This window comes from Corvus moneduloides, chromosome 6, assembly GCF_009650955.1.
Source record: "Corvus moneduloides isolate bCorMon1 chromosome 6, bCorMon1.pri, whole genome shotgun sequence".
Classification (NCBI taxonomy): Eukaryota; Metazoa; Chordata; class Aves; order Passeriformes; family Corvidae; genus Corvus; species Corvus moneduloides.
In genome coordinates, this window is record NC_045481.1 from 15,449,312 (window position 1) to 15,474,155 (window position 24,844).

The 24,844-nt window shown below is 38.2% G+C and overlaps 1 protein-coding gene across 11 annotated transcripts in view; it reads right to left on the minus strand.

Moving 5' to 3' along the window:
* UNC79 (unc-79 homolog, NALCN channel complex subunit) overlaps nt 1–24,844 on the minus strand; it is a 107,420-nt gene that overhangs the window by 31,850 nt on the left and 50,726 nt on the right. For 6 of the 11 annotated variants that reach the window (XM_032112391.1, XM_032112394.1, XM_032112388.1 and 3 more), the window contains 10 exons: nt 23,020–23,202; nt 22,116–22,278; nt 19,109–19,261; nt 16,543–17,766; nt 14,698–14,805; nt 10,290–10,406; nt 8,226–8,309; nt 6,473–6,575; nt 4,561–4,701; nt 553–591 (listed from right to left, as the gene is read on the minus strand). In XM_032112391.1, the coding sequence (XP_031968282.1) occupies nt 553–591; nt 4,561–4,701; nt 6,473–6,575; nt 8,226–8,309; nt 10,290–10,406; nt 14,698–14,805; nt 16,543–17,766; nt 19,109–19,261; nt 22,116–22,278; nt 23,020–23,202 (2,315 nt within the window). The remainder of the gene's footprint in view (nt 1–552; nt 592–4,560; nt 4,702–6,472; nt 6,576–8,225; nt 8,310–10,289; nt 10,407–14,697; nt 14,806–16,542; nt 17,767–19,108; nt 19,262–22,115; nt 22,279–23,019; nt 23,203–24,844) is intronic. The other 5 variants (XM_032112397.1, XM_032112392.1, XM_032112393.1 and 2 more) reach the window with 5 other exon arrangements.

Genomic DNA, 24,844 nt, shown 5'->3' on the forward strand with positions numbered 1-24,844 from the left:
AAACAAAAACATTACAATATCCATTTGCCTCTTGCAGTTTCCTTCAAGAGATGAAGTACTCCCTAATCACTCATAAATGAATGCTTTCATTTTAAAAGCCTAGGTATTATCTATTTACTCATAAACTGCACATCTTAACATGCTTTACAGCTTCTCAAAATGAATTTATCCTATTCAGCATCTGATTTACATAATGAGGCAACACTACCAGGGATTCTCCATGGCCAAGGATGATTCACTTGATTGGAGATAGTTTAACAAGACAAATACTGAACACAGAATCAGTGAGAAAAAGCTGCACTGAAATTGCAAAGGCAAGACAGCATCTGAATCCAATTTTTTCCAGGTTTAACATATATGAATATGGGCTCCTGTTCATCTCCAGAAAACACAGGATATTTGAAATAAGCGGAAAAGGCAGGTTTTTTCTTTTACTCAGAAATTTTAAATAACATTTTTAAAAACTTAAATTTATTTGATTACAGGGTCAGGGAAGATGATGGTTTAGATTGATTGTTTCTTTTTTTATCAAGGTATCCTTTGCTACCATACCTTTCTGCTTGATTAGAAAAACTGGTACTTGATGCCAACCTGGAATAAAAATTAAAAAGAAATTGAAGCTCATATGCTTTTTTTTGTGTGTTTCACTTTTTAAGTAAGCCAATAAAGTACCATTTTAAACAAATAATAAACAACAATTTTAGAGAACATTTAAAATGTTACCATAAGGATCTTCTGAAGAGCACCTAAATTCAGAAAAACCATGTTTGCATGACGTAAACTCTATTCTCACTCTATTCTAAACTCTTGCAGTCTCACTAATGCTCAACTGCTCTAAAGACAAATCTTGCCTCCCTCTAGTAGCACAAAGATAATGAAGTAATGTTTTTGCCCTACAGCACATCACGGATAACTAAGTTTTTTTAGAGGGAAAAAAAGTTTGCCAGAAGCTGCCTACAGACTGAATTGTTTCTGATTAACGCAGCAACACAGACTAAGCAAAAATTCTTTGCTTGGCAGTCTAAAGTGAGGCTTCTAGTTCCAGATTTTGGCACCTAAATAACTAGCCTAATTTCAAAAACACTAATTACCTACTAGCTCTTCCAAAGTCAAATGAGAAATGGTGTGTTCTCAAAAATTAGGTCATTTATTTTAGTACCTAAATATAGACTTTAAAGCCAAATACGAGCACTCATGGTGAAAATACTGAACACAATCTTAAAGTAAAATCATGGTACTTCAATATGCAGGACATGTAAATGAATAGAATCAGGGCTTAGAATATCAAAGCAAAACATCCTTAATACCAAAAGCCACCAAAAAGCTGTACACTGTAAAGCCATTATAAGGATGGACACTGGAAGCATCTCTTTCTAATATACAAAATACCACCAAATTTTTACTTTAATTTGCTGCAAATCAATATTTCAGATGTTATAAATTGATAAATCTAAGTGAAAATTTCATAGAGCTACGCTATTTTATATCTAATCTTCAATGCTTTTCTTTGATTCATGATCCTTTTATCCTGTTGCTCATCCTTGGTCACCCCCTGTTCTGAAGACAGTTTAATCAACACCATAAAATCCAAAAAGGACCCTAAGGCAGCTCAGTCAAATGCAACAGCATGAACCAAAATTACAATGATTTTAATGAATTATGCATGACAAACTGGGAACACAGCATACTTCCAACAATGCAATAATCTCAAACTTGATGGTGCAGGGGATTAAAGATCATGTTATTCTCAGTTGTTCTAGCATAAATCAGAAAAACACATTAAGAGTCCCCAACTCCACTATTAAGAGGAATCCACACTAAAATACAACATATTATTTCTGGTGTGCAAAGCTAATTCCAGGTGAGAAAGGCCTGAAGCTACCATCAAGCAATACAGACCTTTATTCTGGAATAACTGTAGCATCACCTTACATTAAGGCATGCAAGGATTTCTGCAGAACACGAGACCAATCACATGCTCAATGGACTTGATACCTGTTTTCAAAAATCTGTTGAAGTACAGAAACACAACAACGTAAAATCTTTTTTCTAAAAGAAATCAAAGTCTAATGTTTTTCTCTCCTTTTGAATGTGATAATGCAAGCATGGCTTTTGTGACAAACAAAACACTAGGTTTCTAACTTTGGAAAAACTTCACAAGACATGAACTACAGTAAACACTTGGGAACATCTGAAACTTCCTGAAATGTGCAGTTTGTATATATTTATCATTACTACCCTAAATATTTTATTACACAAATGCCATGAACCCTCATCATCACCTCCACTTTGCAGACCACAAAGCAGAACAGGAAATGGATGTGTTCAAATCTGTACACGTTAGGAACAGAAGTTAAGCTTTTCACAGCTCCTCACTAACTCAAGTCTAAATCTAACTTTCAAACACAGCTTTAATGCTTGGAAAGCTAAATCTCACTGGAAATCAGTTAAATAAGAATCAGTAAGTCAAAAATCTTGATTCAGGAACCAGATCATAAACTTAAATGCATGTCAGAGTCTTCGAAACGGTTCAATCTTCAATTGTCAGTAACTTGAATCCAGAATTTTTTTCCCTTCTGAAAATCACAATAGGTGCTTATCTGTGCCTGTGGGTACCCAAATAACTTTTGAAAATATTTCTGTGTGTTTTTTAGGTATTCTGAAAGACCTTGGACTTCCTAACTCCTTATTTCTTATTCTATGGATGAAAGAAAGTAGTAGCTCTTTCTGTAAGAACAAAAAAGGAAGAAGTCTAATTGATTTTCACTTCTGCTGTTAGATGGGTAATTGGAGGTAGTGATATGGCACTGCGTGATGAAAGACAGAGCAAGGTATATATATGAGGCACCTGACTGCCTCTCTGCTTATATATACTACTTATTTTGCATATTTTCGAAGTAGTTCCTTTGTGGGGAGCCCAGAACTGGACCTAGAATTCGCCAGAAATTGCAACCAGCAGGAACAAGACAGGACATTTACCAGGAATACCCCACGTTGCACTGTTACCTGTTGCTCTAAAACAATCAGCTGTCTCACTCTAAAGATGCAGCATTTCCCCCTCAAAACACAGAAAAAGGTAGCCCACTTATCCTTTGATAATTCATTTTCCAAATGATTCACTTTCTGTGGCTGTAGTACTGCTGTATTTACAAGAGTCACACAGAATGGCCAGCAGCCGTCTAGATCAGAAATTTTGCCTCCATCAGAGTTAATTAGCAGTCCCAGCAGGGAACTGCAGCCTTGCAATTAATGGAAATGGAGGACTTGAAGAGCTGCTGTGTTTAAATGGAATTGGGAGGTAGTGGAGAAAGAGGGCTGTGGAGAGCCATGCCCCTGCAGAAGCCACAGTCAAGCAATTTGAACTGCAGTCACCAAAAAGAATGTGGAGGAGGAGAGCTGGACATCGTTTCTGCATGTCTAGAGCTGCTCAGAAACTTATTCTGGAACACCCCATCACATCCATCCCACCTCTGAGGCAAGAAGTTCGGGAAGTGGCCAAGACAGCAACCACACGTAATTCCGTAGTAATGATACACTTTAATTATCCCATGCACACTGGGTAAAAGTAACAAGAGAAAAATAACGGACAGCAAATGTTCAAGACTTTCTCAGAGACAATTTCATGCAACAGCTGGTTTGGAAGCCCTCATAAGGCGATGTAAATTTTTACCTAGCATGCAAAATATGGTTGAAAAGCCTGAAGAGCCTCAGGTATGCTAATGAATGATCATACCTAGGAGTCAACAGTCCTCCAGGAGCAAAGTTCAGAACAGCTGACCACATTTGTGCACAACTTTTATAGCAGGAACCACATAAAAGTGAAAAATTCTGTCAAAGCAGCAACAAGGGGAAGCCAAGAGAATTCAATTTTTGTAAGAGGCACAGAAGCTGTTTAAGAGCATTACACTGGAAACACAGGGCCAAAGTACTCCAGTTGTTAAGAAAAAAAGACTTCAAGAGAGCAGAAGAAAATAAAGTGAGGGAGGTTATTAAAAAAAAGAAGGCTTCTTTCAAAAAGGTGAGGTCCTGTCTCAAATGAAAAGTAGAAAAGAGCATAAATTCTGACAAATAGTATGCAAAAAACACATGAAGGCAGGCCAAAAAACACTAGTTCAAGGAGCAACTATCAGGAGGAATAAAAACTAACAGAAATTTTTTCTTCACATAAAAAAAGATGAAGAAGCACACCAATTGCTGCACCAATTGCTGTTCAGATAATAAACTGGGTAGTAAATAAAAAGGGTACTGTAGAAAATCTGAATTTACTCTTTACATCACTGCTTACAGTGGGACAAGCTGAGGAGATTCCTGAGCTGGAATTTCCCTTTGGAGAGTAAAAGGGGAGAACATCAAAGGAGCTGCCAAAAATTGAACTGACAGTGGAAGAAGTTACATAAGAAATTCATAAAACGATGAGTAACAAAGACGCAAGACAGAACCAGATGTTATTCACTTAAGAGTTCTAAAATACACACCTTTGTATACTGAAGTTTATATAAACCCAACTCCAGGCACAAAATTCTTTCAATTTCATTGGAGAAAAGGAAGTCCTGAATTTACCTTCCTACAGACTGCATGATGTCCAACAGCAGAGGAGCAGCCAAGTCTGGACTGAGGTGAATGAAGGTTGAGAGCACAACTATGGCCAGGCCTAGTGTTTCTTCATCATATTCTTCAAGAACAGCCCCACAGTCATGGCACCTGCAAGGAACAGTTTTTAAACCTGATGTTAACAGATATAAAACAGAGCATTACCATACATAGATCTGTGTATAATTATGTCTTTTAAAAGTATTATTACTTACTTCATTCTATTCCACATTTATGTAGAAAGATAATATAATTGTGATCTTTCTATAATTAGTAACAGCCCATAGCTTTCAAACATTAATAAAACTTCTCACTGGCTACACTGGCTGTTTCTTTAGTGACAAATGAAAGAGGGCCACAGGGCATGACTTGTTTTGAGTCCTTCATTGGTAATTGTATTCCAGCTCCCTCACTGTATTGGAGTGCTTCAGTTTGCACTATCCAAGAGAAGTCTGCAGCAGTGAAGATTGGCCCTCAGCAGTGTGAGCACATGCCAATTTGTGCAGCTTGGGCTGAGTCCCAGCACTCTTCTATTTAGCACCATAGACACAAACAATGACACTCACAGATGATCTTAAAGAGATGGAACAATTTCACATTGCCCTTCCTGTCAGTCATGAATTATGAATAACAAATTATACAATTAGAAAACAATGATCTGATTGGTTCCCACAGCAGTTACAGCCATTAAGAAATAAATGAAAAGACCTCTCAGGAGCACAGAACCTTAGATTTCAGAAAAGTCTCCCTTCCCAGGGCAGATTTGCTGCTGAGTCACTTATCCTTCCTGAAATGCTCAAAGACAACTGATGAAGGTCTGAAAGGGCTCCAAAATGTCTAATTATAAAGGGGATGTCAGATTTGGGAGAGATGAGACAGGCTTTCACAACCTATGAAAAAGGCAAACCAATGTGGGAAATTGGCTTATCTCAGCCTAGTAGGAAGGCTTGCTTAATTTGATCAATCAGCTGCTAATGACTCCAGCAGATTGTGAGATTTTAACTGAATGGAATTGAGCAGGCAATTTTCTTGCCTTTTTTACTGAACATAAAGAAAATATGCCAACAAAGTCATGGAAGTCAAGCTCAGCTGGTCTGTATGTTAATAGGCAGTGCTTGAGCTTTGGTGAAATGGCCAAGGGAAGTGCCACAGACCAGACTAACTTCTGGGATGCTTCACTTTGTAACACAATAAGGTCCACTAGCAGTGACAGCCTGCACAATGGCCCTGTCTTTCTCCAGTGGTCATCCTTGCATGTCTGTCTACTGGACTGAGCACACACAGGAACTTGTGGTTTCTCATCCTAAGTTTTGAACAAACCAAGGCATGGCTCCCTGCTGACTGCTTTACTTCTCTATTAAATGAGTACTCTTCTGTTTAACACTCCCTTTACAGGCATTTTAACCAAACAGTACAGGTTTGCAAAAGCTTTGAGGATCAGTGAGTATCAGGATTAAAAATGCTATGTAGATTACACGACACATCAACAGCTACTGATTTCAACAGAAATCCAAAGGAATTTTTAAGTAGAACTTTTTTTCCCCCTAAGACAAAAGAGGTTTCTGATGGATCACAAGGAACCCCTGATTTAAAATAAGATGGAAAGTGCTTCCCCTGCCCTCTGTGCACACACAATAGCCTGAGTCATCATTTCACCTGTGCACAATCATCCAGGCCCTACTGAATTGAAAACACATCTTGCTAGCAGTATTTAAAAAATATTTACCTTGGGGTAAAAAAAAAAAAAAAAGAATTAAAAAAAACTTGACATAGAGATAAATGATAGAATGGACTCTGTATTTGCAAAAAGTATGTCTATACTTTACTTGATATATTTGAAGTTCAACTAGTTCTTTGAAAGGAGAGAAAGAAAACCACTTACTTGTCAGTCATCAGAATGGGCTGGTCATCAGCAAATTCTTCTGGTGCAGGTACAAACATACTGACTATACTGGGTGCTGACAGCAAACTAGATTTTGTAGCACCTTAAGGCAAGTAGGGAAAAAAAAAATTAAAAAGGAAAGAATCATCAAACAGAAATCCAAAATGCTTGATGAGCAGACTTCTAAAGAATAGCCATAATGGCTTTACTGTGCCTAGAAATAAGGAATAAATTGTATCTATAAAAAGACATATAAGCACATTCCTTGCTTCTGCCAGATTATTCCAATTACCTAGGACTATCAATTAAAAATAGATAAATCCTTGGGGAAAAAAGATAACATAAACTAAAAATTCCAGGAAATTTGATGCAATTGTATCTATCAGGGAGAGAGGATGATTCTACAGTTGCTATGAGATTGGACATCAGAAGATTTGCAAAATTCCCCCATACATTTTGGGAATTAACTTCCCATAGTTCTCAGTGATACGAAGAAGGAATTAAGTTTGTATGTCTCAACACCAGATCATCAATCTATTCATACTGTCCCTAACAGAGCCACAGGAGAGAAATCAGTAAAGGACAGAGAGAAGAAATAATTCATAAGGAATTCAGAACATTGGAGGGCTGATCATTAGAAATGCTTTCCACTGGAAGTCCTCAAAAGTATCTTTATTCTTCAAAGCTGAGTTTTTCAGCTGAGAGCACAGTCACTGTGATCATGCCAACATATGGGGCTCCCTTTGCCCTTGGCACTTTTTGTGCACCCAAATTTCTGATAGATGCTTACTTCAGTAGGAGAAGTTATGTATTATGGAAGATCCAAACTTTTGGCTTCTCCAAGTTCTGCTTTCCCAAATTACAGTTTAAGAAATCCATTGCAAATTTTCTCTCTGGTTGCTTCAATCTGTCAATTCAGATTTAATGTTAACATTAGCCTGTTCTGATAACATTTAACTGCAGAAACAGGAGGAAGCTGCTCTGTGTAAGATTTAGATGGAATTTACTATGACATAATCCTGGTTACTGCAGGAAAAGCAAATTTAACATCAGCTCTCAGGCAAAATAAGCTAGGAAGCTCCCACAATTTCTGAACTCAAAATAAGTGGAGTGAAACAAGAATAAGGTAGGTTTTAAACAACCCATTTTACTAAGCATGGAAGGAAACATTACTTTTATATCCACAGTTCAGGACTTTGTAGTTGCTCCCTAAGGTTTTACTGGATATGAGCAGACACTTCAGGAAGGCTAGGATACTGCAGTAATGTAGAACGACATCCAGAATGCAGGGGATAGGTATAGATTTTGTAGCCAGGTTTTTCTTCCCCTCAGGTGCATAAAGATCCCTCTGCCATGACTTTGGAAGTTTCACTGTCATATTCTCTAGATATAAGTCCCATTGCAGAATACAAATGCTAAAAGCAGTCATAATGCAACTTACAATGTTGGAACAAGACTTAACTGCTCAAAAATGTCCTCTCTTGTGCAGTGAACGGTAGGAAAAAAACACGACTTAGGCAAAGAAGGTCACTGCCCCATTGCAGGGTGGTAAGGAAGTCTGGATGTATTTCAGCTCTGAGGGAGGAAAGCTTATACAGATATGAGATTTCACCACTCACTGCACACTTTCTGCAGGACAGTTGAGGGCTTTAATAGCTGAATAGAACACAAAATTCAGCACCATTTCGTATTAACCAGGAAATCTTCCTGGCAGTCTTGGCAGAGGACCAGGTCAAACAGACACTGAACTGACCTCTGATTCTCAGTGGTGGTCCTTCCAAATCTGGGTTTAGGCAAACAGGGACATTGCACAGCCTCTTTCCATGCTGTATCTGCTCTGTGAATAAAGAAAAAACTTGAGTCTCCAGAACCACAAATCCAGCATCTGTCACCAGTCACCAGCACCACAAGTCTCAAACAGTTAAAAAAAGAGAAAGACAAATACAACTGCTATAGAAAAGCAAAAACAAAGAAAAGAGTTAATTTTTTAAGCATAGAAAGGAAGGGGGGGAAGGATTAAAGAAGTCTGTACAGGAGAAAGGACACAGATAACCTAATAATAAAGAAGGCATTTTAGACTAGAGTCATTAAACAGGAAAGGAAGTGCTAGCCATAACGATTCAACAAGATATGGAATATATGAGCCACAAAAAGAGAAAGAAACAAGTGTTTAGAAATACCAAGACACTAGAAGTCAGATATACTTTGTACTAACAGAAGCCAGGCACAAAATTATTTTATTTTACAGACAGCAAGCTTGGGAAAAGAGTGGTTTGAAGTAAGAATGGAAGAGACTCATGACACATACTTAGGTAATAAAAAATAAATTAATAAAGGATGTGTGGACCAAACACATCATACACTTATGTGGGATGAGACTACTTCCTAGCTGGTATGCATGAGTATAATGAGTCTTAAAATTGCGGTGTGACAATGAAATGACAAACGGTCACACACAGAGCATTTGTCCTGGAAAAAAAACCACTGTCCAAATAAAAATTTTACTTTGATGCTAGTGTTTGAACAAGAGATTGAGAGATGCAAAGCTTTCCAGAAAAGAACAATTCATTCTGCCTCTCCATGCTTGAAGGCCTTTAGATGAAATTAATATTGCAGGGAAAAGTCACAGATGTTGTGAAGAAAGCTACTAGATTTGGAACAGGATTACTAGACAGAGTTCCTAAACAGTTTTGAGTATTGACCTGTTCATTTTGAATACATGCTAAGTACTTCTTGCAGAACAAAGGGAGTAACTTTTAAATCTCCAAAACCCTGCCTGAGAGACTAGGTGATCCAGCTAAGTCTCTTCAATAAATAAACTTACCTGCTGATACAACAAAACCCCCATTGTCACCACTGGCAAATTCTGACCTTTATGATTTAAGGGTCTCCTGCTGAGGATGCTATTCAGCAGACTGGAATAGAAAGGATAATCCTGAACTATGCACCATATCTAGTGCCAGTCTTCAGCTACACAATTTAGTTTGACGGAACTTTATGCTGAAGACTAAACTAAGCAAAAATTTCAACTCAGCTGTCCAGGGCTGGTGGTAAGACATTCATTCAGCATGCTATGTTCCATATAACATTTTAAGTGTTCCTTTCTCTAGACGCATCTAGATCTGTTGATAAATTTCTGAGAACCACAGTTTTGTAATGTCACTAACATCAAAATGGGCACTAAAATATCTAGCATTTTTGACAAACCAGAATGAATTTATTGTTTAGGGACATCTGCTATGAATTTGGTATAACTGAAAGTGTTTTACAGAAGAAAAAAAAAATAAAATGAGTAATGAGTGAATTACATGCTTAATTCAGTTTTCATTGCTTTGCATTCATCTTAAAAGGAGAAAAAGCAGTGAGTGAACAGAAACTTCAGGTGTTCAGCATGACTTGGTAGAAACTTCTTTTAAGAGAAACAAAACTGGCTGGTATAAGGCACAACTCTGTGGTGTACCAACACCATAGTAAACACACACACAAATAAATGATTCCATGCACCAGGGATTAAATCCTATATCTGATGAATTCAGCAGTGATACTTCTATTTCTTTCAATAAGACCAGGAAATAATCTGAGTAATATGTACAATTATAGGGACAACACTGCACCAGAGGGTCTACCTCCCAAATATGTAACTATTCCAACTCTTACTAGGTAATAATCTCGTACTCGCTATAAAGATTCACTTTAGACTTGATACTGATCACTTATCTGCAATGGTAGAATAGAAATACTCTCTTTTTTTAAAAGTGGTTTGTTACACAGTAATTGGTTTAGGAAATAGAAATAAAGAACAATAAATGCAGCTCACCAGTATCCCAAGTGCTGATATTGTGGGGAGCACTAGACTGGTGTTCCAGCTGCCTCTTCATTAGCTGGTTCATTGTCAGAGCTCCCAAAGAGCCTCTTTTCATTTGTCTGAACTGAGCTGCAAGTCAGAAATGCAAAAGGATTTCAGGAGCTCAGACATTTAAAACTACTCTCATTTCCTGATCTTACAAGCCAGCATGATATAAATACTGAAAGGACAATGATGGCTTGCTCTGAGGATCTTGCTCAAGTCAATATGCACCTTTCATACAACTACACAGGGTACAATTCTGGCCCCAGTGCCATCAGTCAGAAATGACTTGGATTCACTGTGTCAACTGTCAGTGCCTTTTTGCCTCCAAATGTTATGAAAGCTCATCAAAAGATTTGTGAGTGTTAAGATACTACCCTAAAACTCCCATTCTGAGAGGCAATAAATGTACACTTGAGTCTCACTCACACAGTGTACCAAGGAAGGAAACTCAGTCTCCTCCCAGCAAAGTATGGAGGACTGCTGTGTCCATGCTGACCCCAGGAAAACAAATCTACTGACACTATGTACCACCAGCATCCTTCATGGGTGGCACAACCTGACCTTGCCTCCGACATACCCACCCCTCAGGCACAACACCTGCACATTCTGCTGAAGTGTGAAGCCAGCAGCCTTTGAAGATGAGACCCTTCTGTAACTTCACTCCCATTTTTCTTATAGAGAGCTATCAAGCTCTCTGTAACAAGCATTCAATTTTTATTTGTCCAGCTATTTGCTTCTTCAAAATGATTGATTTATGAGATATGTGTCACTGGATAATGCTCAAAGTAAAACCATAAAGGAGACTTAAGACTTTTGGTTCATATCGATGTGGTGCTTAGGAACATGACTTAGTGATGGACTCAGCAGTGTTAGGTTGGACTCAAGGATCTTAAAGCTCATTTCCAACCTATATGATTCTACATACTTTCTCTGCTTAAATTGAGGAAGAAAGAGATCATACTCAACTCCTTTCTTACTTCTTTCTCCATTCATAAAAAATTTCAAATTGAACGAGCCTAATACATTCACTTGGGCAATTGAGCCTGAGCAATATGCTTCCACCACTGAAACTAAAATCACTGTTCACTGTATGGGGACAGGGTTTTAAGGCCCTGCTTGAACAAGGCCTGTGAAACTGCTGACACAAGTATCCAGGAAAGTTTTTAAAATGTTACCTTAGGTAACATTAAGTGTTTTCCTCAACAGGCCCTTAGAGAAAGGGCAACAAAGTAAAATCTTCTCTGAATGATCATTTTCATCTGCTACTACATTCAACATCATAAAAAAGACCACTAGCTATCAGGTAGTCCCATTCTAAAATTCCGAACAGTAACCATCTAAGCTGTGAAATTAACACAGCATTCCACATTATTAACTGTAATAAAGAAGTACAGATAAGGGATAAACTGTGACTTTCAGAAAGCTCTGAAGGGTTGAGCATCTTCTCCTAAACTTGCTCTACTCATTTTCCATCAGAGAGTTTAAAATTCAAAGCAGAGCACTTCCACAAAAACAAAACAAAACAAATACAGGCCTTGAGTAATAATAAACAAAATGAATAGTTCAGTGAAAGTCTGCACTGAAATTATTTTCTTAGATGAAGTATTTAAGTTTTTCTTCATTACATCCTTTTCAGTTCCATCCTTTTGAAGTGCATTTAAACTCAATTTTTGGCCCAAGTACAGCATTTCTGCAAAGAATTCCTGGTATAACTGAATTGTAGAATTGAACCAGACCAAGAAACCATTCTTTGTTTCACTTTTAAAAATTATATTGCTGCTGCCTTTCACAGCAAATTAAGAGAAAAATAGAATTTCCATCGTTTCCAGGGCAATGATTTTAAATAGATGCTTTATCACTTTATCAAGCATAGAATTTCCTGATAAAAGAACAGCAATTAATGTTAGAACTGACAGGACTGCTTGGAGTGCAGATGACTGTCAAAATAGAGAAAATTATCTCTTTGAATTTTCTTAGCAGCTTTTTTGCGATTGTAATTAAAAAAGTTTCATGAATATTTCACATAATCAGGCTACTGTTGAGAAGGTTTGGATTTCCAGGATTATTTATCTGATTTCTCAATAACAGCAATAATTTCAAATATTGATAAGTTAAGGAAAAAAAACCAAAACAAAACAAAATCCAAACCACCAGAGAGCTACCAAAAAAAATGAAAACCCAAAAAATATCAGAGTTTCCAGCCTTTGAACAGTGTTGGATCCAGGCTGACTGCTGTGGACCAGCGTGTGACTTTTCATGCCTGTGACTGACTAGTGGCACAGGGAGGTGTGCTGGTTTCAGCTGGGGTAGAGTTAATTTTCTTCCCCGTGGCTGTGTTTTGGATTTGTGCTGAAGACAGGGTTGATAACAAAGAGATGTTTTAGTTATTGCTGAGCAGGGCTTACACAGAGCCAAGGCCTTTTCTGCTTTCCATGCTGCTGCACTGGTGAGGAGACTGGGGGTGCATGAGAGGCTGGGAGGAGACACAGCCAGGACAGGTGACCCAAACTGACCAAAGGGATAGTCCAGACCATGTGGCATCATACTCGGTATATAAAGCAGGTGAAAGAAGGAGGAAGGGGGGGATACATTTGGAGTGATGGATTTTATCTTCCCAAGTAACCATTACCTGTAATGGGGCTCTGGTCTCCTGGAGATGGCTGAACACCTGCCTGCCCATGGGAAGCAGTGAATTAATTCCTTGTTTTGCTCTGTTTGCATGCATGGCTTTTACTTTCCCTAATAAATTGTCTTTATCTCAACCCGTGAGTTTTCCAGGTTTTACCCTTCCTGTTCTCTCCTCTATCCTGCTGGTGGGGGAGTGAGCAAGCAGCTGCCTGCAGCTCGGATGCTGGCTGGGGTTAGACCATGACAGGAGGGAAGTTTTCCTCTATCACATTTTCTACAAGCAACCTAACAAGCACATTAGAAGATCAGTAACCTTCATACAGTGGCTGGCAGTGACAGTCTTTCATTTGTTATCTACAGATCTGATCAGTCCTCCCGTTCCTGTGGAATTCACTATTCAAAAATAGAAGTCCAAAGGCAAAATCTTCCTGTTGTAGTCAATGATGCATGCTTTGTGTGGCCAGGCACTGGCTGCACAAGTAATGTTACCTACTTCTTTTACAGAAGTGCCTTGTGCTCACAGTCCTGATTAGGGTTTATTATGCAAAGCACTATAAAGGTACATAGTAGAAGATTAAAACCATTTCAGTCTAAATGTACAAGAGACACAATGCAAGCATTCATACTCCTTTTTGCAGTTGGAAACTGAGGCACACAGAAAGAGGAAAGAAATATTTACATAGGAATGGGCTCAATATCATACAGGTACTATTCCCAGTTTCATATATTGGAATTTACAGGAACTGCTAGCACTCAACTAAACCCCAGAGAGATAGGTCTTAACTGGCACCTCTTCAGCGCTTTAGTAAGTGACATCTGCATCATTAGGTGGCCAACAAATGTTCTCTACAAGATGCACATGACCTGAGATGCTTGTGGGAAAACTGGGGAGGTACTCAACTAGCATGTCTAAAATAACGTTCTTTAATAAGCCAGACACCCCTTCCAATCAAATCAGCAGATGACAAATTTCAGAAACTAAAATTTAACATTCCTACACCAATCTGAAACTGAAGTTCAGCAAGACAGTTGAGCTGATCTAGCAGCTCATTAGTATCAAAGGAAGTCATTTCCCCTCCCTTTTTTACTAGCCAGAGTTCTGCCCCACTGGCTTTCAGATGTGTCACCTAGATGAACACATCATTCTGAATTTTGTTAAGTGTTCTAAGGTACCTCCACCTTAACATGTTATCTTTGTGTGCTCTGTTAAACCATGTGTCATGTCTACTTTAAACAACATAGTTCACTTTCAATTGAAATGGTTATGGGAGTCCCAGACAAAGAGCTACCACATTTCAGCGAGCAGCTGAGGAAGTGGCATTCAAGGCATTTTACAAAAATTGCAAGAGATTTGTTTTCCTAAGGTACAGCAAAAAATGTACCAAAGGCCATAGTAACAGCCCTGTGGACTCTCATCTTCTGCTTCTGTGCACTGACAGTTGACAATGCTTTCTCACAGGGGAAAATAAATGTTCAGCTTTAGTGAATTACTGCTTTTACTTGCTACCTACTTTAATTCAAGAAAGCCACATCTGTCAAACTTGCCACGTCACAAGAGAAAACCTTTAGCTACTAACTGTTAAAATGCTGCTGACCATCAGAGATTTAACAGTTCTAATGATATCCAAAACAGCTGTACTTCCAAGAATCAAGGGAACTCAGAGGAAGGAATTTACCATATATGATATGCATCTGATGCACAAATACAGTAACTTTGATTTAATCCTCAAACCAGAGATAAACTTACTTGATATGGAAGAGTGACTACTTGTCTCTGGGACACCTGCTTCAAGAGTTGGTGCAGATGATGACTCTCTTGGCATTTCCAGTGTTGAAAGTCCTTTGGCAGCAGGATCTGCATGTGAAAATTGTGCTTAAAACTCTCAGCATTTAAAATCAACACGGTTTTTCATCTTCCTTCTCCCTGGATGCCCTTTTCACATCATTTCAGTCATCCATTCACCATCTGGCATTCCCAGTAGTTTTAAAAGGATTCAGTGTGTGTGTCATAAGAATTTTTATTGGGGCACAGGGATCTATTTCTTAAAATCACTTTTTAAAGGAGACTTCTGCCTACAGTCTTTAGAGCTTGTGACTAATAAATGCACAGAGAGTTTGATATTGATCCCACTCAAGTGATTTTTGGAACCACCAACATGGAAATAAGAGAGAGACCACTCATGTAAAGCTAGTTTAAGTGACAGCTTAGTATCTTTTAAAAGCCTTAAGTCCAATATGTCATCAGTTTTTATTCAAGAGGCTGTTGACCTAGCATTTAATTCTGAAGATTCACAGTTTAAAATTCTGCATTAAAAAGGTTCCACATTGTGTTTCAGAACTGGGACAGCCCTTCCAAGCAGTTTCAAGGATGACAGTGTTCATTACTGCATGAAAACTGGCCCTTATTAATGGTCAAAAAAGCACTGAGTCTAACTGCACAATTCTTTCAAGACCACGCTTCTCTATATAAAAGGTTCAAAAGCACTCAGCTCTAATTTTTATAAAGCTCCAGTAGTTCTTCAGTTTATTAGAACCATAAATGGGACAACAGGCCTGAAACATAAAGGGAACAGTGTAACTATGATTACACAGAACAATTTCACCTTGTAAATGTGGAATATCCTCAGAAGAAATTATACTTTGGCTCCCTCTGAAGTAATTAAGAAAAAAGTCAGGTCAGGAATGCATAAATATTCCCCCTCACTTCAACAGCAACAAAGAACTGATGCCTGAAGGATTCTGTCCTTTTTTATTAATTTGTTATAAAACCTGTTAAAATTCTAATAACTAAAATATCCTAGGGAAAAAAAACCAGCCAAGAAATTAAAAAGGCAGCAGCATACAGTTTTTCAAACTGATAGATCCAATTGGAATCTGAGGAATAGCTAAAACTCACTTTATCTCCACCCGAAAATCTTAGTAACAAAACTTTGCACGGAAATCACCTGAAAAAACTTAGGTTACACAGAGGATTGCCCATCTTTGAATTTCAAATCTTTAACAAACACAAGCAAGGAAAACTTTGTGGATACCCAGTACAAAGAAGGCTAAAAACAGATTTTAGTGTATAAAAGCCAAAATATCTATGTACGTCTATGTCTAAATGCAAACTTTGGTTAATTCCAAGTGCTCTCACTTCTGAAGTCTACAGCCTGCTCAGCCGTGCACTTTGTGATCCATTCTGCTTTCCACTGCCTTATGCTGGCAAAAGAAATAAGGGCCAAAAATCACTACACCAAAAGAGAATCAGTGTAGCATGGACTAGATTAGCAGGATAAAAGGCACCAAAGTGACCCTTTTTCTGACTCCCAGCATAAAGAGGACAGGGAGTTTCATTCCCTAACTTGGATATCAGAATGAATATTTTTGTCACAGAATTCCACTTCCTTTTCAAATGGGCTCTTTAGACATTCATCATACCTGACTGGTTAGCATATTCCTTGTGAGGAACGAACACCTGAAAGCACTCAGCTAGCACATCAGATGCTATAAATACCCATGTCTCTCTATAAATAAACACATCTCCTTACACCGGTCTGTTACTAAAACCTTCACACAAAAATAAACCTTTTGATCAGGTGAGTGAGCTCACCTGCCTCCTTCTGCTCTCCCAGCTTGTCAAGGATGTTAAAGGAAATGTCCAGGTATTCTCTCTGAATAGCACTCACAGCAATCTTCCTCTGCTTCCTCTGGCGAGGAACAATCTGAATCTTAAATTCTGACTCCTCAGTCTCTTCTTCTTGTTTCTGCTCTGTGTTTTGTTCGGTGTCAGACTCTGTATTGGTATCAGGTTTATCACTTTCTGTTTGCTTTTCAGAATCTTCGGGGACTTTAATAAGGACCGTCTTTACATTTGGGCTTGGAATTGTTCCACTAGGTTTAATTTCCTCCACACTGAGCTCAGAGTTATCATCAAGGGACATTTCTGGAAGGGCAGATGATTTCTGCAGCAAGTCCCTTTTCTGTTTCAGTGTTAGTGAGTTTCCAGAGGACACGTCCTGAAATTCTTCTGACTTAACTAACTCTGAAGAGTCCTTCTGATCTTTGGGAGAAGTGGAAATGACCTCCTCTATTACTGCTGAAGCCTTGTCACTTGTATCCTTAGAACTAAAGTCTTTGGAGCAATCTTCAATGCTGAACTGTACCAGCGGAGTTGTGCTGAGGCTGAGTGCAGATACATTGACAGGAGTTGAAGGAGATGAAACAGCAGTTTTGCCAGAGACCTCATCATTCAGTGGGTTTGTCGTTTCTTCTTCTTCATCACTCTCCACTATTCTAAGGGGAGGAAGTGGTTCAAAGACTAAAGAGTCACTGTCTGAAGTGGAGAGCACTGAATGTTTTTCAGGACCCGATGTTGAATCGGAGGACAAATCTATCAGATCTAAATCTTCCTTGGGACCAGCAGTTTTAACTGGGGAGTCCACTTTCACTTCATAGGTTTCCATGCAGTTTAGCCTAACCTCTGGTATGACAGGTCTTTTTGTTTCCTGGAAACTCTCTGCATGAGGAAGACCTTCTTGTGTGTCTATATTTTCAGCTTTAGTAGAAGAGTTCTGCCGAGACCGCCCATAATCGCTCTGCCTGTGTGTGGCGTAAGCAGCAGGGACAGGAGGCTTTTCTAAGTCACACCGGTCTATGCAGGACTTCCTGCGATGTTCGTCTAATGAGAACAACAGGGAGTCTGCGTTCCCTATATCAAGAGATTTTTGTTTTAGAGAGCGCAGTTTTTTTTTCTGAATGCTTTCTTCTCTCACACAGCGTAGAATGCTGTCTTGTAAGGCCCCCGTCTCTCTATATTCAGCCAGCTCTATTTCACCTGATCAAAACAGAAAAAGCTAATACTACCTCAGATGGAGACTTTTGGCAGATACCTTCATCTTTATATCACAATTCCACATGAGTGACATTTTAAATACAAACCCAGTATTAGTCAAAATTGCCCATATTTTGTTTTAACCTCAGAATGAAATTACATGGATTTTTACAACAAACAGTAACAAAAACCTGCTATTTGGATAGTAGAGTTTATCTAAATACTGTCCAAACTCTATTCATCCTGCACAGACGTACCTTGAAGATAGAATGTTTAACCTTGTGCATTGAAAGACGGTGGCGAAGCCATGTAATTTCCACAGATACTTGGGATGGCTGCATGTAGTACACCTATGTGCTATTTACTGCAGCAGAACAGGCTTAAGATGGATGCTTCTGATTCAAGAAGCAAGGGTAGTATCGGCAGTGAGGATATTGTAGCACAAGCCTGAGATCAGAGAATTTTTCCGTGGTGATCTTAGAACCCAGCAGAGCCCAGCAGCTACCACAGCACTCAGTCCTGCCTCCTTGTCCTAGGGAAGAGGGCAGTGAGCACAGCTGCCCCTGCTGGCACTGCCACTGCACTGGTATTCTGCTGTGTGAACACACTCATTGAGAACATTTTAAAAGATTATTATCGTTGTTATTATTATTATTATGAATTATGTATTTTCACATAAAAAGGGATATTCCTAATCATTAATATTCCCATATTTCAAAATACTCCACATATGAATCACCACAAAGAAAAAAACAGTGATAAAAGTTTAAGTGTTCACTCTAGTCAGAATCACTCCCCCTCCCTGTGCAAAAACCTGAAAGAAAAGCAGGTGGGTGGTAGTGGAAATCTCTTCAAATTTTTTTTAGTCTACCCATTCCAGACACCTAAATTTGAAATCAAAATAGTTATCACTTTTTGAAAACCCCAAATGAACATTTTTGCCAGTGGGAAACCATAATATTTGCAGCAGCAACAACAAATTTGCTTACCATAGAGTCCACCTTATCAACAAAATCAATTTCTGGAAGAAAATAATTTGAGTAAAAACTCTTCAGCCCAACAGTTGAAGAAAATTTTAAAAAGTCCTCTTAATATTTTTTAATTCAGAAGAGCTTAATGTTTCAGAAAACAACTTCTAATTTTAGATATTTTTACTCTGGAGGGCCTACTTTGAGATTCCTAAAAGGTAATTCATTCAGGGAAATGAGTGCTCTTAAGAGTCAGACAGAGTAGTTATATTAAAATTAGGCAGTGCAACAAACTCTACAAAGAAAGGTGGTAGCTTGAAACTAAGAGTAGGAAATTGTATTTCTGCATGAGTTTATACCAACAAAACAATTCATACTTCTCTGAGCATTCATCTCAACTGGTTGATATTTCACCATTTTGCTGCCACCAATTCTTTTCAGTCTTGCAAAGAAAGTTTGAGACTCTTTATTGCAAGGTCCAGTTGGTGTATCATGAATATCAGATTCATCAAAAACACTGTCTTCCTCTGCTGGAGAAAAAAAAAACTTTATTACTCTTAAGAGAGTGCAATTTCTTGAATGAAAAGCTGTCTACGTAACAAAACCTCAGCTAGTGTCAATTAAACTTGAATTGAAAAATGAGTTTTGCAAGAAAATTTGTATCCCAGGTTTAACTTTGTCATTCTTGTTCCATCTTGAGTTAATGTCAGAGACAAATGAAAAATGGGTTACAGTGCAACAAAAACATAACAAAGCTTCTACCATACTAAGTTGATCTTCTCTACTGATAATAATACAGATTCTTTAGATGGAAGAAATACACTAGATTGGGACACTGACTTGAGTAAACAATTTCTGTAGTGCTCAGAGAGAAATGGTAAATTGAAGAAGATGGAAATTAGTACAAGAATTGCAAGGTAAGTAATAAACCAGCAAAATAAGAAAGTGAAGAAGGAAGAAATGGATAATCTTGGGAATCTGATAATGGTAACAGTAACAGAATAAGACCTAAGAGTATGAATTATGAAATTATTGATCTAAGTAGTAATAGTAAAACCTTATGTTCTGATTTGAGACCAGCCAGATGAAAATGGCAAAGAGAAAGAAAGATCCAAATCTATTTATCCATCCAAAAAAATGCCGTACCATCTATGTGAAATGGCTATTAAAAAAAACAGAAATAAAAAAAGAAAAAATCCATATCTATCATGTGGAATCATTCTGTAATTCTATGTCCAGTAATTCATCTCCAAGGAAATAAGAAACACTACCGGGACAATGAAGAAAACAGAGCACTCAAACAAAGTTTGCCTTGTTTATTCTAGCAAGCAAATATGGAGAGGAAATGCAGTTGGTGTCTGGGAGTGAAGGGGCAAGTAAGTCAAAGATCTAGAATGGACAAAAATTGAGGACTTAAATGAGACATAAATATCTTTAGCTTTGAAATTGCTGGAAAGTTGCTAGTATATGTGAAGATAGGAAACTGCCACCAGGGCATCCGGGACAAGATACCTAATTGAAATGATGAATCCAGAAAAATCAATCAAAGTTGACAGTAAGAATTTCCACAAGAACTGGCTTTAATAAGTTAGAAGATCACTTTTAATGTCATGTCCTATGTGTAACTTCTTCTTCCCCATAGCAGCAAATGTTTCTTGTCAGAATATTTAGCATCAGTTCTACAGCAGTCAGTACACTTGATCCCCACAACACTCATGATCCCCACAGCAAAGTTCAGCAGAAAAATAGGAAAAAAGTTCAATAGTGGGGAAATCCATCTTTAGCATAGGAATTCTTGCTGCCTGACAACAAAATCCTCATCTGCTCACTATCTAAATACCACCTCTGATGATGACAGCAACACACACGCACACCACCTGACCAGTGATTAAACAAGTCTCTTTAGAAAAGGTGGCAAAGGCTTCAACGCTCCAAATCTCTATGGAATTACATTGGCTGCTTTTTGCAGGTGAAAGGAAACTTTTCTACATCCTCCTTTTTCTGCAGCCCTTCCACTAAGGAGGAGAACAAGCCTATGACTAAGTCAGTATTTACAGAGTAAAATTTGCCCATTTATGGTCTTTTACCTCTGTGCAGCCCAAAGCCCATCAGAACAGCTTTGGAAAGCAAGTAAATATTATTCTCCTTACTGTAAACATAAGGAAACAATGCTGAAGTAAGACACAAGGCCACCCAGGGAACCAGTATTGGACAAGCTGGGTACTTGGGCACCTCACTTTGTCTTTAAAACACCTCAGAATCGATCCAGAAAGTTAATGCACTTCATAACTGCGTTATTAAGTCATTATGAACTAAGTCACTGTCTCAAAGACAAATTTGTAGTAAGGCCACAGTTATCTTAACCCTCTTAGCCCTCCACTAGCAATACAAAATGTCCAACAGAGTGAGGATATGCAATATATAGTTTAAATTCACGTTGAGGTTGCTTTAATTTGCTAGAGCAGAGTAATAGGGTGTTCAGGTAAACAAAACTCTGTGCTCTTGTTTTGCGGGATATCTTTCCACGAGCAGCAAGCAGCAAAAGAGGAAAAGGTTCTGACATGAAAACATAAGAGTTTCTTGGATTTTTCTTCAGAAGAGTTTGCTGCATACTACAAAGACTATTTGAGAAGGAAGATGTAAACAGCAAATAAGCAGCTAAAAGGCAAAATAGCTGGAAGTAGGCTACAGAATTTCAAAAGAACCTGTTAAACTTTTATCATTAACACTCATTATATAACTAACCTCACAAACCTAAGGAATTACACTCAGTGACACCATGGTACTAGAAGCCCCAAGCTTACACCAGTTCACATCACCACAGTACCTCTGCTACAACTTAGGAAGCACATACAGAACTAACAATCAGACAGAGTTTAAGAGTTGAACCTTACATTCTTTTGCCTTTAAACATCCACATAGATGTTTGCATTAACCTTTCCAACTTCAGCCCCTTTAAATAGAAAAACTATAGACTGAAATCATAGTTTTATCTTTTCAGTATCAAATATTTGCTACTATTTCATGTTATTACAAAGTAAAATCAGAACGTGGTGTCAGGCTGGTTGCATACCTTGTGCGTTATCATGATCAGCTAGCACTGCCATAGAAAAGGCCAAGGACTATCCAGACATGGTGCCTGAGCCATTAAGTCTAAGATACACTCCCCTGAGAGATGTGAGACCACTGTGCTAACTCAGGCTATGGAGCAGCTGAGAATGTCTTTGACTATACATGGCCATATTGGTCAGATAAGTCAGACTTCAGACTCAATTCCAAGTATTATGTTCTAAAGTTCAGACCATATTCACCCATTTCTGCAACATCTGCAAGATTCATGAATTAAATCAATGGCTATCATACAAATTAGAGTGTTAAAAGTACCTTTCTCCTTTTCACTGTATCGGCTTATGTTACTGTTGTCACTATACAAAGGACCAGCAGTTGCATGGGGCTTGCAGCTGTGATACTGAGCGTTGAGGGTATTGACTGTGATGTGGATTAGGTGAAGTACAATCTTGCTGATTTCACAGTCTCTGTAGGGGTACTGTGCAGCAAAAGAGAAACTTCAGCTTAAAAACTAACTTTTCTCCTTGGATAAACATTCAGGCAGCAAAACAGAAAAATTACAATAATATTGTCAGCTGGATGCCCTTTGCCTTCCCTTGATTATACATTTCCAAATACATCAAGAGAAGTAGGACTGTTGAGAGCTTTGTACACAGAATTATTTTAATAAAATATTAAAAGTCCATATTAGTAACATTTAGTGTCTGCACTTCCTTGTATGCCCTATAGATCTGCTAGAAATTTGTTAAGCATATCAAAAGTATTCACAGCTCCATTTCAGTGCATAAATGCATTACATTTTAACAGCAATTCCTAAAAAGCTCACTTTTTATCACTCAGCTAAAGAACAGAAACTGCTAAATTGACACATTCCTCCCTTTAAAGTCACTACTGTTTTTTTAAAACTAATTCTAAGTTACTCAAAATACTCCTCACTGGAATTTCAAACATAATTTTCCTATTTTCAAATCCATACTTTCCTTTTCTCAGGTAAACACTTGAAAGACAATATAGACTGCAGAAGCACAGAGGAAGTCAGTTGAACAGACTAAATCCCAACTATTTCAGACATTGAAATTAAAGGCAGTGAGTACGTATATCAGAGAAAAGTGTCCTTTACAGTTCTTTTCACTTGCCATACTTTTAGGTGTTCCCTGAAATAAATTTCAAATTGAAGTGTAAATTTTTCTGTGGACAGTGTCTGATTAAGACCACTCACCTTATAGAGAATAACGAGCAAAGCCTTTAACCACATCTGCCGAATGTGAGGTTTGAGGGACCACAGGGAGCAGCGAGGAGGCTGCTGAAAGTAATGCCTTAGCTGAGGACAAGTGCAATATTTCAACACCTGCACCACCAAGGGAAGAAGGTGTTTTCCCAGGTTGATGTTATAGTCCATCACCTGAAAAGAACACAGGAGTTACTTCACCATACCAAATCCACTGATGTTGAAAAGCAAAATAATTAATACAGTTGAGGTATTAGTTAAGTGAAGAGAAATCAATGGTTTTAAGGAAGTCTCACTACCATTTAGAAGCTTTCTACCAGCTTACCACCTTCTCATTTTAGCCAGATAGGCAGAATGAAACAAAAGAAAACGTGTTCTGAAAGCCTTTCATCCAGTACAGTTTAAATTTTAAGATACACTGGCAAGTTCATAAAATATATTATGCTGAAATAGCCTTGTATTATAGCACAAGTTGATCATGCTTCAATACACAAAAACATATGTATATCATGTATATCCCATGTTTAACAGACAGAATGCAGCTGTGAGTTTTGAGGGTTGTGTATTTTTGTTATTTAGGGGCTTTGTATTAACATTTTAACATTGTACTGGCAGTTTTCTTTTTTTTTCTCAATAGGCTTGCAACATTAGGCATTGGGGTTTTTTAAGCCCCAAGTTCTGGGATCAGGTAATGATGCTCTGTTCCCACTCTCCTCTTTACCAAAGGTAAGAGTGTCTGCTATGTTATGCAGGAAGTTTAAGCACACAAATCCTAAAGGATCCAAGGATAAAGCAAATGAAAAATATCTTGCTCTAAATAAAATGCTCATCAATGTTAAGTAGTGGTGTTGCTGCAGACAGGTTGCTGTGATTACTGTTAGTCATATGCCTTTCCCCCATCCTGACCTTTGAAGAACATCATGCTATTTGGGGCCAGTCCTAGTGCTTTGAATCCTAGAAGTGATTCAAAAGTGCAGTAAGGCCATATATTCCCACTACCCTGGCACAACTGTGTTTTCGATTGAAACTGCAATGCTATTTTCCATAATCTTCCTATCAGTCTTCCAACATGAGCTATTTTTAAAATCACACACGCTGAAATCAGCAGTTAAACTAGATCATAACAAGGCTCCACAAAGCCCTCGTGTCTGATGCTGCCCTACACTGGTTGGCACCTGGGAAGGTGTGACAGCAGGCCAAGCCAACTCCAGCACAACCCCCAAAATCCAACATGCCCCTGCAGTTTCAGTGGACTTAGTGGATTTTATCAGCAGCTCTCTACATCTAAACAGACAGCCTGTACTTCTTTTGTTTTGTTTCTATTAGAACAAGTAGATGAGCCTAATTTACAAACAATAAACTCATGTCTCAAGTTCTCTTCTGAACAAGCTGACTAGAAGTCCTTCCCTGCAAAATTCTCCAGCTTGATGTGCAGCTGTCTCAAATATTTGTGTTGCATGTGTAGAGCTAAATAGAAGAATCCCATATCTACCCATGTAGGGTGAGCCAGTCGAATATATGGTTTATAATCACCAAATTTGGTCCTACCCTGCAATGCTGGGTTCCCTCAGGGAGCGATAAGCATGGTTAGGAATAACTCATCCATACAAAGCAGAGCGAGTGCTGCCTAACAGAGCACAGATTGTAACGCAAACATGCCTGGCGCTGAGCAGAGCCATTTTTCAAGCGGCTGCAAGAAAATAATGAATAAAGGAATAAAGGAATAAATGAATAAAGGAATAAATGGATAGAGGAATAAAGGAATAAAGGAATAAAGGAATAAAGGAATAAAGGAATAAAGGAATAAAGGAATAAA